The 16,939-nt window shown below is 53.5% G+C and overlaps 8 protein-coding genes and 1 non-coding gene across 9 annotated transcripts; all 9 read right to left on the reverse strand.

The window, feature by feature from the left end:
* Positions 1-152: 152 nt before the first annotated feature.
* BO94DRAFT_587218 (uncharacterized protein) lies at positions 153-442 on the reverse strand (the record flags this gene model as incomplete). The annotated part of the gene is made up of 2 exons (XM_025615809.1): positions 153-279; positions 336-442. The coding sequence occupies 2 exons, from the start codon at positions 440-442 to the stop codon at positions 153-155; spliced, it is 234 nt and encodes a 77-aa protein (XP_025465573.1).
* A 585-nt stretch (positions 443-1,027) lies between these two features.
* Positions 1,028-2,318, reverse strand: BO94DRAFT_536795 (class I SAM-dependent methyltransferase). The gene has a single exon (XM_025612113.1). The coding sequence runs from the start codon at positions 1,970-1,972 to the stop codon at positions 1,160-1,162; it is 813 nt and encodes a 270-aa protein (XP_025465574.1). The 5' UTR covers positions 1,973-2,318; the 3' UTR covers positions 1,028-1,159.
* Positions 2,319-2,380: 62 nt separating this feature from the next.
* BO94DRAFT_t212 lies at positions 2,381-2,452 on the reverse strand. The gene has a single exon. It is a non-coding gene; the product is annotated as a tRNA-Cys (tRNA).
* Positions 2,453-2,578: 126 nt separating this feature from the next.
* On the reverse strand, positions 2,579-3,426 carry BO94DRAFT_547793 (uncharacterized protein; the record flags this gene model as incomplete). Its single annotated transcript, XM_025613353.1, has 2 exons — positions 2,579-2,722; positions 2,785-3,426. The coding sequence occupies 2 exons, from the start codon at positions 3,424-3,426 to the stop codon at positions 2,579-2,581; spliced, it is 786 nt and encodes a 261-aa protein (XP_025465575.1).
* A 515-nt stretch (positions 3,427-3,941) lies between these two features.
* On the reverse strand, positions 3,942-4,401 carry BO94DRAFT_547794 (aegerolysin family protein; the record flags this gene model as incomplete). The annotated part of the gene is made up of 2 exons (XM_025613354.1): positions 3,942-4,257; positions 4,319-4,401. 2 exons carry the CDS (start codon positions 4,399-4,401, stop codon positions 3,942-3,944), a joined length of 399 nt encoding a protein of 132 aa, XP_025465576.1.
* A 1,143-nt stretch (positions 4,402-5,544) lies between these two features.
* Positions 5,545-7,032, reverse strand: BO94DRAFT_557966 (alpha/beta hydrolase; the record flags this gene model as incomplete). The annotated part of the gene is made up of 2 exons (XM_025613965.1): positions 5,545-6,913; positions 6,938-7,032. 2 exons carry the CDS (start codon positions 7,030-7,032, stop codon positions 5,545-5,547), a joined length of 1,464 nt encoding a protein of 487 aa, XP_025465577.1.
* A 1,026-nt stretch (positions 7,033-8,058) lies between these two features.
* BO94DRAFT_144335 (tyrosinase family protein) lies at positions 8,059-9,774 on the reverse strand. The gene is made up of 4 exons (XM_025605746.1): positions 9,158-9,774; positions 9,021-9,106; positions 8,642-8,963; positions 8,059-8,583 (listed from the first exon to the last, which is right to left on the reverse strand). The coding sequence occupies exons 1-4, from the start codon at positions 9,473-9,475 to the stop codon at positions 8,302-8,304; spliced, it is 1,008 nt and encodes a 335-aa protein (XP_025465578.1). The 5' UTR covers positions 9,476-9,774; the 3' UTR covers positions 8,059-8,301.
* Positions 9,775-11,023: 1,249 nt separating this feature from the next.
* BO94DRAFT_144332 (uncharacterized protein) lies at positions 11,024-13,507 on the reverse strand. Its single transcript, XM_025605745.1, has 5 exons — positions 13,101-13,507; positions 12,947-13,010; positions 12,267-12,892; positions 11,902-12,185; positions 11,024-11,834 (listed from the first exon to the last, which is right to left on the reverse strand). Exons 1-5 carry the CDS (start codon positions 13,256-13,258, stop codon positions 11,137-11,139), a joined length of 1,830 nt encoding a protein of 609 aa, XP_025465579.1. The 5' UTR covers positions 13,259-13,507; the 3' UTR covers positions 11,024-11,136.
* A 1,362-nt stretch (positions 13,508-14,869) lies between these two features.
* Positions 14,870-16,939, reverse strand: BO94DRAFT_587225 (uncharacterized protein; the record flags this gene model as incomplete). The annotated part of the gene is made up of 2 exons (XM_025615810.1): positions 14,870-16,777; positions 16,829-16,939. The coding sequence occupies 2 exons, from the start codon at positions 16,937-16,939 to the stop codon at positions 14,870-14,872; spliced, it is 2,019 nt and encodes a 672-aa protein (XP_025465580.1).

The following is a 16,939-nucleotide window of genomic DNA, read 5'->3' on the forward strand; positions in this document are numbered from 1 at the left end:
AGGGGCCGAAGAGAAATCATCTAGATACTATTCACCAGCTTCTATTTCTCTGTAATGCACGTACTGGCTGGTGAAGAGAGGAATACTGGGAATCTCACGCTGGGGACTAGGGGGCCTGAGGCTGCCTCTGGTCGAACCGCGGCAGGCGACAATCAATAATGGGCGAAAATGCGGGCGAAAATGCGGGTGAGATCGGGCGGGGATGCGGTTTGCGGACTAGCGCGGACCGCCTGCAGTCTGGAGTCGGAGACAATCTGGGCAATCTGGACAATCTGGAGTCTGGGGTCTGGAGTGATTAGTTTTCTCCAGGATGCGACCTTCCACTGCTCACGCACCGTGAATCTACTAGCCAACGCCACCAACTGCTCTCCAGCCCAACCACCGCCACCCCTGCCCAAGCACGGTACCATCCCCAGCGCCTCCGCGAGAGTGTCGGAGGCATCCTTGGCTCTTTGAAGCCCCAATATTTTCCATATAATGAACAGCTCCCGACAATAGTGACTGGCAGCGGAACAGCTTTTGCGTTGAGTTGGACCCGTCGAGAAGGGGGCCTGGGAGGAGAGCACCGCCCATCCCCGTGGACTAGCAGCGCCACGGCAGCTCCTGGATGGCCACCGCTCGAGGCCCAAGCCCCAGCCTGGACCGACACGTGCTAAGGGATAAGGTCTTACGAGCCCCCCCCCCCCCCCCCCCCCGGCGGACCAGTGCTAGCAGAGGGTCAACGGAGGTCCGGGGAAATACTCAATCAGGCTGGACCCAGTCACTGCTCTTGTCGCACAGGAAATCCAGGCTAAGCTTCTACCGGTGCCCTTCGCCCGGCTTATCATCTCGCTTGCCTTGGCCGTTGCACAGGATTCGTACATGACCTCACTGGTGCCATCCTGTATCACCCCATCCAGTCGTTCTAACAGGCGCATTAAGACGCACGACATTCGGTGTATTCCCACCCCTCTTTCAATGGAACCTTAAGGCGGGTGTAGACCGCCACTTTTGGCAGATTTGATGTGCCGGATAAGAATAGGTTATGCAACCCTACTCTGTGCATTCAATTATCCTCTATCACATTCTATTCACATGAGGCTTATTAATCTGACCAAGGAGCATATACTACATATGCAATCACTTGAAGCCAGGTCCAGTAAGACATCTCGCTGTCAGCCTATTTCTTGCAGATGACTTGAATATCAGTCATAGAGAACAGGGCATCACTTTGTTGAGCCCATTCTCTCCATGCCACAGGCAGCTGTTCTCTCTGGCTCTCAGTGATAAACCCTTCCTTGATGCCCACGTCCAGCGAAGAACCTTGCTCCAGACGTTGCGCCATCGTCTCGCCCCACCAGTTCACCTCCTCGGGCCGGGAATAGTACACGGCGGCGGCAGATGCCTCAACATCGGATGCGTGGAACCCTGCCCCCTCAGCCCACGACCGAGCCAATCCACCATACGGCGAGGTTCCCTTCAAGGCCGTCAACTGCTCCACCAACTTCATGCTGTCAAGTACCCCCGGGATCGAGGGATGAATCACCGCACTTCTCCAATCGCATTCCCGAGCACAAACTAAGCCTCCTGGTTTGCAAACGCGTCTCATTTCCTTCAGACCCTCAACCGCGCCCGTTCTACCCGATTCATTCGGAAGATGAATCAGCACTTGATGCGCACAAACAATATCGAAAGTCCCATCCTCAAAGGGAAGATCCAAAACACTCGCCACCTGAAAGCTCGCATTCTCCGTTCCTCGTTTTCGGGTGAGGTCGTTGGCCGAGTTAATAGCAGTCTCGCTGCAATCAATCCCGATAACACTTCCCTGTGGAACAAGTGCCGCCAGATCCAACGTGATGGAACCGGGTCCACAACCAATGTCGAGGATTTTCATGTGTGGCTGGATTCTCGGAATGAAGTAGGCGGATGTATTGACGGCGGTGCGGACGGAATATGTCTGCAACATGGAGGATAAATAGGTGTCGTTTGCCATTTTGATGGTTTGATAGCGTGAGGATGTGCAAGAAGAGAAGAGGTTTCAACGAGGAGTGAAGTGGTATCTGCTGTCGCGCGTGGTTGCCTGTGGATTTGCATTGTTGCCTGCGGATTCTGGGGAGTCCATAGCGGGCCGGGACCGGACCGGTAACGGCTGTGGAAGTGCTTTCTACTTAGGCCAGAACAGGGTTTGTCCTCAGGCCAGTATATTCATTGGACCAATGTGGGCTCCCTCCACCTCATTGGATTGATTGACACGGATAAATTTTCGCGGGTGTGTGGCATTTTACAGGGAATCCCTATCATATTGACATGTTTTTTTCTTTTTTTTTTTTTTTTTCTTTCTGTTGTTGTAGTTGTTGGAGTCCTCCGGTCGGCAGAAAAAAAACAAGAAAAAGAAAAGCAAAGGGTCGAACGCGATTTGAACGCGTGACCTTAAGATCTGCAGTCCCACGCTCTACCCCTGAGCTACCGACCCTTTGATCATGTGATACCACCATTGGGAAGCGTTCATCAAGGGCCCAATATCTCAATTAGCACATTAATACACTACAGAAAGGTAACGACTCAATCCCACAGTGGCTGTCTTTCAAGCACCATCCTGTCAATATGGCTCGGCACTTTCAATGACTTTACTGTGCTCAAAAACTTTCAGAAGAGGAAGACGCGCGGCAAATTGCTCGAGTGCTCCGGGATGGACTCGAGCACGATCGATGATCCTGACCGTCTCCAGATTGGGGAAGATCATCTGCACAATATCTCGTTAGCTGCCAGTCTCCAGAGTCTCTTTTATCATAATAGGTATCATACCGGTATCTGTCTCAACATCTCATCCCACTCTTCTCGCAAGACACAATACGTGTCTGGCATATACTCGAACCTCGGATCAATCTCCAAAGTCACCATCTTCGGGCAACAAACCCGGGGTAGATGATATGGTTCATAACAACCCGGAAGACGCAAACGAAGAGACTGGATCTTAGGGAATGTCACACCTGAAAGCGCCTGGTCCACAGCCTGGGGACTTTCTCCGACCTCCACGGGACGAAGATCCGCCTGTTCCACAAAGCTCGCGTAGAACTGTCGACGCGCCAGATCAGGCACATCCACGAAGAATTCCGGGAGCGAGCGATAATACTCATAATCCGCGAGATCGGGCCAGATGAAGGGCACGGCCTCGCGGAACCAGAGACGATTGACTTGGGCACATTGCACCAGGACCCCGTGTCGGCCATACGACCGATGAGACTCTTCCCAGTCACTCCAGTCCGTGTCATCGTTGGGTTCTTCCGTTACCCCGTCTTTTAAGAATTTCCAGGTGCTGGCATGGTCGCTCATGATCCAGAGGAAAATCTCGTGGACAATTTCCGGCAATGCGAGTGCATGGCTGGTGGCTGTTGTTGCGGGACTGCCGCTCTGGTCCACTTGGACTCGGTCGGGATTTGGAAGCATGGAGTTGATTCGGCTGTAGTCGATAGTTCAGATGACGGGGATGGAGAATGCATGAGAATTAGTCTCGAAGGGGGAATAATTGAGGGTTTGAGGGTTGAGTCATTCTGCTGATGCCAAGCAGCAGCCACGCTACCGGATAAGAATGGCACTTGCACAGCCAATCGAACAGCACCTGTTCCACAAAACGAGGAGGAAAGAAATGCTTCAAACCACTTATCGGCCAGGAAATGGATGGTCAAGACATATTTAACCCCATTGCTATCAACTGGGTCCCCAATGGGCATCTCCTCTACACGTCGACCAGGTAAGGGTCCCCCACCCACTTTCAAGCGAAAGAAAAAGAAACAAGCACAGTTATAAACTCGTGTTCATTGAAAAAAAAAAAAAAAAAAAAGATTATAGATCATGCAGTTCCTATATCGGTTTCGGAGAATATCAGTCAACCTGCAACTAAAACAAAACCAACGCTAACTCCTGGCCTGCAGCACTGCTGCATCCGGATCGAGCAAGGCACCCTATTTCTTCTTCTGTGCCAAAATGTCAATGTAGACGTGGCCCAGAGGTCCAGCCTCTGGGCTCCATCCCCCATGTTCGATGCGGTATTTGTCACTGCTGTCCAGCATCTCGACCAAGTTGACGCGATTTCCCTCGCGATTGTCCCAGTGCACCTCACAGATCTTGGACTCGCCGTGGAACAGGTCCAGACGGCCCTCACTGCCACGCCGGCCACGAGCACAGATCTCGCCGATGCCGTACGAGGGGATCACGATCTCGTCGATCTCTTCTTCGGTGAGGGATTTTCTACGGTCGTTGGGGTTGTGGAATTCGCCGCTATGATCCAATACCAGTTAGCATTGAATGTTGATCCAGCAGTTCATGATAGGACACGTACCCTTCGATGACGGTGTGTCGGACGGAGATCTCGCCGTCGTCCAGGTGGTCCCGGATATGAAAGGAAACCCATTGGTCATCCATGGTGCCGGTTGAGGTGGGATGGGGGGGATATAGAAATGGGGAGCGGTTCAAGGTCAAGGTCAAGGTCAAGGTCAAGATCGATAATGCAAAAGCTGAGTCTGAGAAAGAAGCGATCGGAGAGGAAAGCCCATGGCGCTATTTATTGGCGTACGAGAGACCCCCCGCTGGGAGTTGAAGACGGGCGATCGCTGCTGGATGCAGGGCATGAGGGGATCATATGACGGCCGGGTGGTGCGACGTGGTTGGTTGATGGGTGGGCTGATCCACGGATTCATCGCGACGCTGGACTTTCACGGGGCCAAATTGTGGGGGTGGGCCTCATTGACGGCCATTGAGACCGCTGGTTCTGGTGGCGTCATGCATTCCGATGGCATCACCACTTTTTTCTCTTTTGCTGTCTTGCTCTCCCCAGCTTGTCTTCCCCGCATCTTTGCTCATCACTCCACCCTCGTCCAGTCCATCCCACCACATCGCCTCCCTCATTGGATGCCTTCCCGGGGCCTTCTGCAGCAAATCCCTGCCGGGACTTTTGTTCCCCGTGGTCCTTCGAGCTAGCTAGCTAGGCTGGGGCCAGACAATTGGTCTTTGCCATTCGATCGGACCTTGAGCTTGGCAAACTTTCGGGGGGCCCATTGTTTCCATCTCCCTTCACTGCCGGGGTGGGAAAAAACAACCAGCCTCGATTGAATGGCGTGACGCCAGTGCCTCGTGTTCTGCCCCATTAATGGCAAGATCCGGAGATCTCCTTCATTTTAATGGCATGCTGGAGGTATTCTCAGTGGGGGGAATCACGGCGTCACGACTGTTGGCTAAGAGCGGAAATTACTCGTTCCCAATGCAGTCCTATCGCAAATAATGTCTTTTAGGGCTGCGACTGCATTTGCCATTGTCGACCAAGCAGGTGGCTTTGGATTTAACTAGTCTATTGCGGCTGCAAGCAAACTATATGAACACGATGAGATAGATGGTCGCTCTACAGATCAGGTGGATCCGGTCATCATATGGAGGCAATCAACAACTGGCCATGATTTGGGTGGATGGGATATCCGAACTATTTTTATCTAACCGGTCCAGTAGTGGGCTATAACTCGTCTTGCCAGGAAATCCGCAGGATTGACAGCTGGCGGTTTTAATCAGGGCTATTCAGCTAGGCAGCACCGTGTTCGCTGCCGGAAGAGTCAGATTGACCAGATACGCATCGATCGCGCGAGACGTCTCTCCCTGTAGGACATACGAGGTATGGCCATCCCCCGCGCGTGTGAGCAGGACACTCTCCCGGATCTGGTCCTGCAGTCCCACGGCCCATGTCAACGATGTCAACGGGTCATATTGGGCGTTGACCAGCAGGATCGGCGACGTATTGTTGATGCGGGCATTGTGCTCCGGATTCTGCACGGGAAAAGGCCACCCAAGACATTGCACCTGCGGCATGTTCGCCTCGACCGCCCCTCTCGTATGCGGCATCAGCGTCGCAGTCATCTCTTGCTTGTTCCGAACATCGGCGAGAGACCGACTGTCCTGAGACCAGTCGAGGCAGTAGATGGCCAGTTCTGGGAAGAGCGAAGACGATGAGTCGAGCGCCAATTGGGTGGACAGGAGAGTCGCGTTGCCAGCACTGGCCTGGGCCAGCGCCACACTCAGGTCAGCCCACCCCGTGAGGCCGAGTTGGGCCGGGGGGTCCTTGAAGCTGAGCCAGTCCCTTAGATTATCCCGTAGCTCTTCCCCGGTCACGTCCGAGCGACATGCCCCGGAAATATTGCATCCGGGGGCCGGAATGGGGTGATGGTCCGCTTGTGCGGTGAGATTGTCGAAGAGTTGAAGCACATCCGTACCATGTAGGGCACAGGAACTATTCCAAGCACACCACGAGCCGAATCGAACCAGTTCGGTCTCGTATGCCGAGGATGGAACCACAAGGCTGTACGTGCAGGCTTCGTTGTGATCCATGTTGCCATCCAGTGCCATCGCCCGGATATTCTGAGGGAATAGTTGAGCATACTGGGCGCCCAGTAGGGTTCCATACGACAGGCCCAGGTAGTTGAGCTTGGCCTCACCCAGGGCCATCCGTACGGCCTCCACATCGCGGGCCACACTGGCAGAATCCAAGTGAGCCATCAGAGGGCCCGTCAGATTCCCACAACTCTGGCCCAGGGTGCGGTATTTCTGCTGCATTGTTTGAAACTCGACCTCGGTGGTGGGGAAATTCGACACGCGCTGATTGTAAATGGATGGATCGCATCGAATGGGAGAGCTGAGGCCGACCCCACGAGGATCCAATCCAATAATGTCGAAGTGCTCGAGAAGAGCATTGCCAAACACGTAGGGAGCCAGTTCCACCACCTCCGAAGCCGGGGTTCCTGGACCCCCAGGATTGAAGATCAGGCTCCCCAGTTTGGAGGTGGGATCGGAGGCCCTGTAGCGAGCCATGCCCAGGGTAACCTGGTCGCCTTGAGGGTTCGCCCAGTCAATAGGCACTTGGAGCTCTCCGCAGTCGAGCAAGGGCAAGGAAGTGCTGACGGAGCTACAGTTTCCCCACTTGATGCTGGGTGTTGAAACCGGTCCTGCAACCGTAGCGGATGCCAGCGATAGAAGTAATCCGGCAATCCGGACGGCGTGGGCTAGAGACGGCATGGTAGGTGCCAAGATGGGAGAGAAGAGTCGGTTGGTACAGCTGGAACGGAGGGCATGAAGGGTTCCCTGGAGTCCTATTTAACATGGGCAAGTGGCAGCCTGGCTTATCCCAGCATGAGGGTTATCCCGGGTTACACGCGCCAGCCAATCAGGCGTCTGCTCCGGGCAACGCTGCCAACATGGCCATCGTCCTTGAGTTCCACTAGTACGGACCATGATAGACTGCAACTATATCACTCAAACCAAATAGAAGAATGCCACATACGACCACAGGGTGTGGAAAACAGGGCTTCCCGTCCGCTCAGCCGTACTTAAGCCACACGCCGGGAGGTTAGTAGTTGGGTGGGTGACCACCAGCGAATCCCTTCTGTTGTATGTTTTTGGCCTTCTTTATTCCTTCTTCCTTTTTTGTATCTTTTTTTTAGATGAAAACTTGAACGTTCCATTCTTCTATTAACTGTTATTTATTATTTGAGTCGAATTGGTTCGGGCGTCGCCGTCAGAGGTTATCTGTTGATGTTGGGAATCAAGCCCAGAACAGGGCCAGCGAATCCGACCGATATATATTTTTACGAAGGGCCCGCCGCATCCTAACCCACTGCTCCACAGGCTCTCTCATCTTTGTAACAATCATCTAGCTTCACAATGCTCATTCTATGAAACAATAGCATTTTTAGCTCCCAATGGATTTAGGCTAAAAATACAAGTATCCGATCTTCCCGGTCAAACCAAGATTATCCCCCACTGCCCATACAACATCCCCAGGTCGGCCTTTTATTGTGATGCGTCACATAAGACATTCCAGGTTTCCTCTATCCCCCGAACAATGACCATTAAACAGCGGTCCGATGAAATTAGTGTTTATCTTTGAAGCTATTCAATAGTGACGCGGAAACATAGTATTTAGATGTAGTCAGACATCCCATGTGCTATAAGTTGAGAACGAGTGATCCTAGAGGATTAAAATATGACCCAAAAAAGTAAAGTAAAATGAAATAAGTAGGGAAGAAAAAAAAAAAAAAAAGAAATCCCCCCATGACTGATAAATAATCCCCGGGCTACATACACTCTCTTCTCTACTGCCGCTTGGAATGGTCAGAAGAGCCAGACTCTTCATGTCATGTGCACAGCAGCCATACCCCCAAACTTTCTATATAGGACATCTACGCGTACAAAGCGTCGACTGATGACTCCTATACCCTATACTATAGTGTTCCATCTGACCAACAATCTATACATCAATCAACTGTATTCATCGCAGCATATCGCTCAACCTTCATAGTCATAGCACAGGTATCCCCCGACCGGGTTCATCACCTCGGCCACATGGGTATCCGGCATGACGTTCAAGGTGGTAAGGGTATAATTGAGGGTCGTTTGCGGCCACCCCGTCGGGGGTTCGACGTTGACCGACTCATTGAGGGCGTTCCCACTGATGTCCCACAGCCGGTTGGCCGGGTCGACCATCTGCCACCGGTACCACAGACGGTCGATGTAGCCGTGGTGCAAGTAAAACAGGGGGTCACCTGGAGACGTTTTCACGTCCCCCATCTAGTATCCTGTGCGTCAGTTTACCAGGACCATAGGAAGGAAGGACACCGTCACTCACAACTCCGCCAACCGCCCAGTGACCGCCTCGATGAGGCGTGGACGCAATGCAAAACCAGAAGGGAGTATAGGTATCGTAGGAGTTGCAGTTTGCGACCGCAGCGCCGGTGGTGTTCTGAATCGCCTCGGGGTTCCCCCAGCTTCGGTTCATGCAAAAGACCGTGTTCTCCTCCTGGGGACCAATATGCTCGGTATAGTAGGCGAACGCACCGTCCGTGACGCATCCGTCGGGCTCCGTGCCGTTGCCCCCAAAGCTATCGGCATCCCACATCTCCGACCGAAATAGATTGCCAGCGTCGGTATCATACTCCTCATTCCACCATCTGCGTGTCCGGTCAGCCTGGTCGTGTCCCGGAGCAAATCGGGAGCGAGGCACCTACGCCATGGGCCCGGTGTATCCACACTCCTCCTTTAGTAAGGTCTCGTAAACATGTAGGAAGTATCGGTGCCAGGGCAGGAATTGGCCCTAAGCGGTCAGTCCCAGGCCTCGCAGGGTCAAATCTGAGGCTGTGCTCACCACGGTATGGATAATGTCGCCCAGCGGAGTGTCGGTAAGGGCCCGGTGCAAAGCCTGGAGATCGCTGAAGCGGTTCGTCGTGGCCTCCAGCCCCGTCTGCGCGGGAAGATCCATCAAGCACTGCACTCCCTTCAGATATCCTTTTTGTTCCACCTTGGTCATGTTCCGCCACTCCTTTCGAATGGTCATCGTCTCAGGCGTACATCCGCCCGAGAAAAGTTGGTCATCGACCGTGGTTGGGGCGCGTGAAGGTTGAGGAACGGCGCTGGCAGAGACCAGGCCCACGGCCGTCCAGAGCGAAAGGGTGGAAAATCGCATGGTCGAAGCTGGTGAGGACTAGGACAGGAGAGCGAAAGGATCCGACCAAAGGCCAAGGCAAATCGATTGAAAGCCCACCAAGAAGGGCCCGGCCAAAAGAAAAGGGATTATCTTATGTACCTGATTCTATTCTTATCAGGGATCGCCCGGCTGAGCACCCATTTTTTCTCCCAGATGGTCCATGCCGGTTTACCAGGCATGTCTGATGGTCCTTGATGGAAGTCTCGGACAGCCTGTACATAGAAGATTGATTCTAAGCGGTTAACACACAGCGGCATGTTGATTTGGTTGGGGGTCTTGTTTCTCCTCTGGTATGTGGCTGGCATTCCAGCCAAGCAACCACAACGGGCATCAAGGTATTGCTTTCCATACCTCGATTAAGCTGGATGGTCTCCATAGCCGTCAGTAGCTGTCATGCCTTTCCCTGCTCTGGCAAACATACCGAGTTCTGATCAAGCCTTTTACGACCAGTGCGGACTTCGAATCACCACACCTTGCCATGCACATGAATAAACCCTAATACCTTGATTGGTGTCTTACGCGAGAGCCATCTCAACTATGTGGCTGGGCATTCCGATCGCGGTTTATTGTTTCTGCTCGAGGGTAAGTCGCGATGCGTACAGAGTACTTCTTAAGCAGCTGGCCTCATTCAGAGAACTAGGGAAAGTTGCTTATAGCCAAGCTCTCTAGCAGGGTACACTGTGCCTTTGTATCCGGCTGGAAGTGGGTTTGATTTTCTCCGCACCACCGTTTTTATAGGGATCCCATTCATCGTGATCAGGTGAGTAGGCGTGCTCTGGCACGCCTGCTGGAGGGTGACAGATGCATTGATAAATGTCCGCTCACATATCGCAGTCGAAACATTGAACCCGACTGCATTTCTCAGTCGGTCATGTTCTACACGAAAACAAATTGGCATTCAACCGGATCTAGGGTGATCGTCTTCCTCGACCTCTTCCTTTGAAAGAGCCCGCGCCCTGTTGTGGCAGGGTATATAGACTCCCTGATTCCGCTCGTATAAGCGGTGAGATGCTATCCTACTCGACTAGGTCAGGACGGAGCATCAGGCACCCTGGTGGCCTTCCTGGCACGCAGGCTTTGGCTCTATAAACATAGGAGCAGACACTGTGATACCTAACAGGAGCCCTCATTGCATGCTATTGCAGCGGCATTCATAGATCACGTCTTATTTTCTGCTCCTCCGAACTTGTTCTTTCCGCATTTGGAATCAGCACTGGTTGATATTAGCCCTCGAAGTGTGCCGAGTCTGCCGAACATGTCATGTATGCGGTTGCCGTGGCATCCACCCAAGCGCTGTGGCACGACGTGTTACTGTCTCTTTTTTTTAAAATATCATGGTAGTGTCACCCATTTTGCATGCTCATGGTCAAGGAGCCTGTTCGGACCGAACCCTGACATACCCTTACAGTTATAGCCCTGGCGTGAAACTTTAGGTACCATGATTACATGTCGCCTAGATGATCATATTTCCCAGCAGAACACCCTCCACGACCTTTCCGCCAGGACGGAAGAGCGGTTAGTGGATCGCGGGCCCAGCCCACAGAATCTTGATTCATATGCATACGTTCAAACTGGGGGAGCTCGTAGTCCCTAGAATTTGAACATCCACGCGCTCGGGTTAAATGTGAAACCGTGGGGCATCAGATGACCACCGGCGACGGCACCCCCATCTGGCTTTGTGGGGTCGGGGGTCCAAACATGGTAAATGCTTCCAACGTCTGCCGCCAGATGCCAGTGTCCCAATCATTGTGCATAAGGCCTTCAAGGTATACGGCAGGCCCAGGCTGGACGGGCAGGTGGGCCGGTGCCCAGTGAGGTTGGGCTTCGAATATCATCGGAGCAGGAGGGCCCTGCCAGGAGACGGAAGGGCGCGCGGGGCCGTAACCATCATCCGTATGCTGCACCACATGGCTGATACTGCACTGACGCTGCGCCTCTTTCTTGTTCTTCTCCAGCCATGCCACCATGCTGATCACTCGACAGTTCGACCAGATGTCATCCCCGAGAGAGAGGGTATCGATCTTTCGCATGGTTGCAAGCACGGCCTCGTGAACCCGCCGGCTGTCGATATCTGGAGTGGGGTGGTTGTAGTTCCCGAACAGCAAGCTCACCTTGGCAAGGACCAGCATTACGTACCAAATGGTATAATACGATGAAGCTGGCAGATGCACAGCCACGGAAGCTGGGATCTCCACGTAGGTAGCAAGGACTCGGTGCGCCGATGCAGTGAGATATTGCAGCCGGTTGACCTCCCGGAGACGAAAGATATCCCTGCGGCGTTGGACCGCCTGACCCAGGGTCAAGGTCGTGAGTGCGGCGAGTTCGAGACGGAGGGCCCCTTGTAGTGGCAGCGTTAGACTTCTCCAAGATGGCGGACACAGTAGCTAGAAGTGTCATCAACTCACAATTATCGCTCTGGCTGAGACGGGATAGCTGTTCGTCAGTTTGCCGTTCTTGTCGTTCGATGGATTCCACAATCTGCTCCCAAGACGCATCCCGAGGGTGGTAGGAGCAGAGGCACACATCCTCATCGAAAACACACTGGGTGTGTCGCAGGAAATTGCTGGAAATGATATAGTCCCCAAGAATGACATCGCTAGGATATTCCGGCTTGCGGGCCAGGTCCTCCACGCACTGCTGAATCCATCTGGTGTGCCTCATGGTCACCTGTCGGCGGAATAATGTTGATCTGAAGGCACGATGTTAGTGTTGGCGACGGAGATCGGACCCGCAAGAAAGCTGGCATTGGATCAAACCAAAGGAAACTCACGTGCAGCACAGATGGTAGCAGCCGAGTAGAGCCCGCTGCTCAGTGGGGTTCTGATGATGCCGTTGAGTGTCTGCGCCTTCCTGGGGGATCGGCTGCATCCGGATGTTCTCGTCTTTGTCAATCCCCAGATCGACCACCACCATGTGAGCCATCTCGAGCAACATGTACTTGTGGATATGTGTAGTCCGCCAGTGGTAGTGGAACCATGCACAATGCACAAGTAGGCCAAGTAGGAGATCGATATTCCGTTCGCTCTTTACAATGAGACGAGTGGCCGCTGTCTCTCTGACGAGGGCCTCCAATTTGTGTTGCAGGAGAGGCTTGTGTTCCATGCAAACGGTGACGATGCACAGTAGCAAGAATGGCGACCGTTGGCGAAGACTCTCGATGTCCATGTCCGCGGCAACCATGACAAATGGAAACTGGGCCATCTTTTGGGTGCGAAACTTGTCCAGGAGTTCATCAGCCTCGCGGAAACCGACCAACCCGCCCAGGACGGGTTCCCCCGATGCCTCGTCGCCGGGTCGGGAGCTTTCCCGTCGGTGGTGGACAGGTGGTGGCGAATCCGGCGGGTGAGTGGATGGGGTTGCGCTGGAGAGCGCACTTTCGTGGGAAATGTGGCCTGGCTGGATGAGGTTAGCATGACTGGGGTGTGCATGAGCCAGGACGGGCCTGCATACTTTCTGGCCCAATTGCGCGGCCAGCTGATCGATTTGCTCCTGCAGAGCATCAATGCGGGTCTTCCTGTGGGGAGTGGGGGGGATAAGCTTGAGCCATGGAATGTGGGTATGGGGAGATGATATCTGGGGGTATAGATAGAGCAGCAACACCTACCTGGGTTTATTGGCTTGGGGAGCATCGGGGAGGGTGCACGACTGGCCCAGCCGGGTGCAGCGCACGCACGTGCCGGTGCTCCCCACAGGCACGCATCGGACCTTCAGGCGGACACAGCGGACACAGGCATGACGTCGGGGAGGCGGCTTTCGATTCATCAGCTCGGCTGTGATCGGTCGTGACAGGCTTGAATGACGTTGAGGAGGTGAAGGAAAAGAAAGCAGCCGGGGGGAGAGAGTGTGTGACTACCGACTAGTGCTGACTACCTGCCCCGGACTAGCTCCTCTTGGATTGGGTCACATGAGGGCCGCCCCGCGCTTCCCTTTCCCGCTTCTCGCTTGTCAACTCTCTTCCTCTTCCTCTTCCTCTTCTTCTGCCTCTGCCTCTGCCTCTTCACCTCAACTCCATTCGTCTCTCTTCTAGTTCTCGATCCTCACTATCCTCGGGTCTTGCTTCTCTTCCCTGCATCCGAGTCATCCAACCGGGCTTCTCCAGAGGCCACCAATCCCAGGAGTTCTGCATCTGCACGGGAGGCTGCACTAGAGCCCACACTAGAGCTGCGGCCTCGGTGCGACCCGGTCGGAGTCGGAGCAGGAGTCGGACTTCTTTTCCCGTGCCTGCTCTCTCCCAGTCTCCCTTCCCCCTTCTCTCTTCCAATGACCACGGTCCTCTCCCCACTGTCTCAAGCCAAATCCAACTCAAACTGCCTACCTAGGTCGCAACCTGAATCGGCAGAGGACTTTGGGACTAGCTTCCCGGAGAGCCACACACGAACCAGTGGACCGCCGATCGCTGTCATTCTCCACCCTTTAGATAGCTCCAGTGATACGCTCTCTCCCGATCGACACCCTCCAGCTTGTTCCAACAACCAACGCCCTCTCCCATCGTGGAAGTGAGACCTCTCCAGGACGGGTACCAATGAGATGCCAGTGATACAGTCGAGTGGTACTTGATTCCGCTAGGTGAGCGTGGATGAGAGCTGTCTACACCGTCATACTTGACTATTTGCTCACCCTAACTTGAATTGCGTACAAGGTTGTTCTTTAGCGATATCAGTGTATCCAGTGCCCAGGCGATTAAACAAGAAGCTAAATATCCCCGACCCGATCTATCCCGTTGACGCGACCGTCGGCCTACGCCGAGGAGGACTTTCATACCTAGTTCGATGATGGAACTTACAACACCATTGTTCGAGGCACGGCTGCGCTTATGTCCAGTATGCCTTGTCCGACGTTCGGTGGAAGAATACTGGTGAGTGGAATGTAGGAGGCGAGCGACGGTGCGATGGGACGAGAGTCGCTATGCATGGATCATAGTTGTAGAAGGCCTCTGTCTTGGTAGGTCGATAGAAGCCATGGGGGCAGACTTAGGATAGGCTTCACAGCGCAGTGCGATCAGCCGTCGCCGAGAGGCCAGTCGGCATAGCGACTTTAGGCCCAGGGTAGACTGTGTCGAAGGCAACTCCATTTCCGGTGATGTTCTCATGTCTATGATATCACGACACGCCCTCAAACGTGTAATGTTGGCAACCTTACTTGGTTTTGCTTGGCTGGTTCACCGCGAAGATTATCCTCGGCCTCGGACCAGAACTTTAGAGAGCCAGCGAGGCCAGCCCTTCTATCACTCATAGCAGATTGAGTCCCATTTTTAGACGGGGTAGAAAAGACTGCAATTACTGGCTACTGACAATGGCAACTACAAGCCCTGCGGGACCATCTCAAGCAGTGCGTCGCATGCCGATCAAGCTCGTGCCGCTTATGGAACAGTGCTCATGTCAGGAAGCTCCACACGTCAGTCGAGCCTATGTCTATGCCTTCGAGGAACAGATCGGCCCACGGAAGGTCAACTCTGGCATCCGGGTAATCGGGTGATTTGTTCTCCATTCCCTTTACGGAATCGCCATGCGCCGATTTAGTAAACGCGTGGCTCTGAAGACCAAACCACGACTGGAACTCAGTATCCACATCGACACCCGCACCGGTGGCGTCATCAAACAGACTCAGGATACAGTCTCCCAGTCGCTCAACAATCTCGGAGCACTTCTCTCCGACCATGCGGCCATTCGATATGCCACGGAACAGGGTTAGAAAAGTGAGGATATTCGTCTGTACGATCGATTTGGTTAAGTCGTGACGTAATTGCGGGGAGGCCCGTAAGGCATAGAGCATGGTTATAGCTGCCATGAAAAGCGCATGGATAGCCACGAAGGTGTATTTGATTTGATTCATGGCGTATAGAGCGCTGTAAGAACTTATCAGTCCGATAGCGGACTCGGTGCAGATGCGCAGGTCTTCGGATGATGGCATGGGTGCTCCCCGAGATGGGCGATAGAGGGTCAATACCGCGTGATGGAAAGCGATCTGAAACCAATGAGGGGATTGAAAAGTGGAAGTTGTCTGCATGTACCGCGGTGCAGTAGAGACCCAGTGGTTCAGGTCGGAGAAATACTGCTTTCGCCTGCTCTCCAGTTCCTCAGCACCAGGTCGTGTTTGGCCGATGGAATGAAAGGAGCTGTAGATAACCGCGTTGATCTTGCGCAACCGGATGATATGAATGAAGGTCGAAGTGTCCGTCACTTGGGGTACTATACTGGTGTGGTCTAGCACCGCAGGGGAATTGTCCAATTCATCATCAGTCAACTGTAGTGGTAAAGACATGGTGATATCAGACTCCTGGATACCGAGGGGCCGGCCCATGTTGATTGCCATGATGCAATTCGTCACATACGCAGACCAAAAGACGCGCTTAACCATCTCTGCAGACAAATTATCTCGGCCCGCGAGGCTCTCCTTTCGATGTAAGTCGATTCCGATAGCCAATTGAAGGGCAAGACCTGAGGTGTACCATAGGTTGACGGATTGCGGTTCGTTGTAGCCGTACATGCAGAGAAGCAAGAGACACTGTACGCATTCAAAGTCACCCGTCCCTATGACCAGGTGCATGTCTTGCGTTGCTTGGTTAAAAAAAGCCCGATGAGAGTAGTGGCTTTCTTCCTGGTGCAATGGCTTCTCAGCGGTAGCAATGGCGCAGACCATATTAACTAAAAATCTTGATATGCCGCTTGACACTCTCCTACTCAAAAAAGGTGATAGATGCTCGCGAAGGAATGTAGGCCGATGCAGAACAGGTAGATAGGGCCATCTACGATCAAAGAATGTTCCGACCAATTTCAAGTAGGCCTCCGAATCAGACTCCGGGGGAATAGTAGTTAAGCGCAATGGAGCATCCACGAGTCCCGGGTCATCTCCCCAGAGTTTCCATGCACTGCTGAGTGCGCTTCCATTCGTATCCCGAACCCTTGATCTATGCGAAAAGGTTGGCAGAAGGATGCGACCAGTGTAAGGGATATCGCAATTGAAAATTAGGTTCTGCTTCCGCCATTCCTCGTGCATTGGTGAGACATGGCTTCTGGAGACGGAAATGATTCCCGAAGGCGATGGTCCTGATGCATCTGGGGCATTGGAGTTGCTCCGGGGACTCTTGCCACTGGTCTGTCCCTGCAATTGTTCAAACTGCTGTAACAGAGTCTCGTACTGATGTCGCAGAGTTTGTAGTTGGTCTCGTAAAAGGCCGCACTGGCATTCTGGATGGGCCTGCCGTACCACTAGGCGTTCGGAGGGGACACAGGATGCGCCAGCAGCCTTGCAGGCACCACATGTTGGAGTCCTCGCATCACACTATGGTCGTGGTCAGTGATCCGAAATTTCCCCGGGCCGAGAAAGTTGGACCTTTTGCTTACGACGCCTGCAGCGTTCACACGCAGCAGCACTGCGGGTCAAGCCACGACGATGTCGGCGGGGAAGTGAAGATGAAACGGTGGTGGCTTTACCCCCGGGCAT

This window comes from Aspergillus sclerotioniger, assembly GCF_003184525.1.
Source record: "Aspergillus sclerotioniger CBS 115572 chromosome Unknown BO94scaffold_20, whole genome shotgun sequence".
NCBI classification, from domain to species: Eukaryota; Fungi; Ascomycota; class Eurotiomycetes; order Eurotiales; family Aspergillaceae; genus Aspergillus; species Aspergillus sclerotioniger.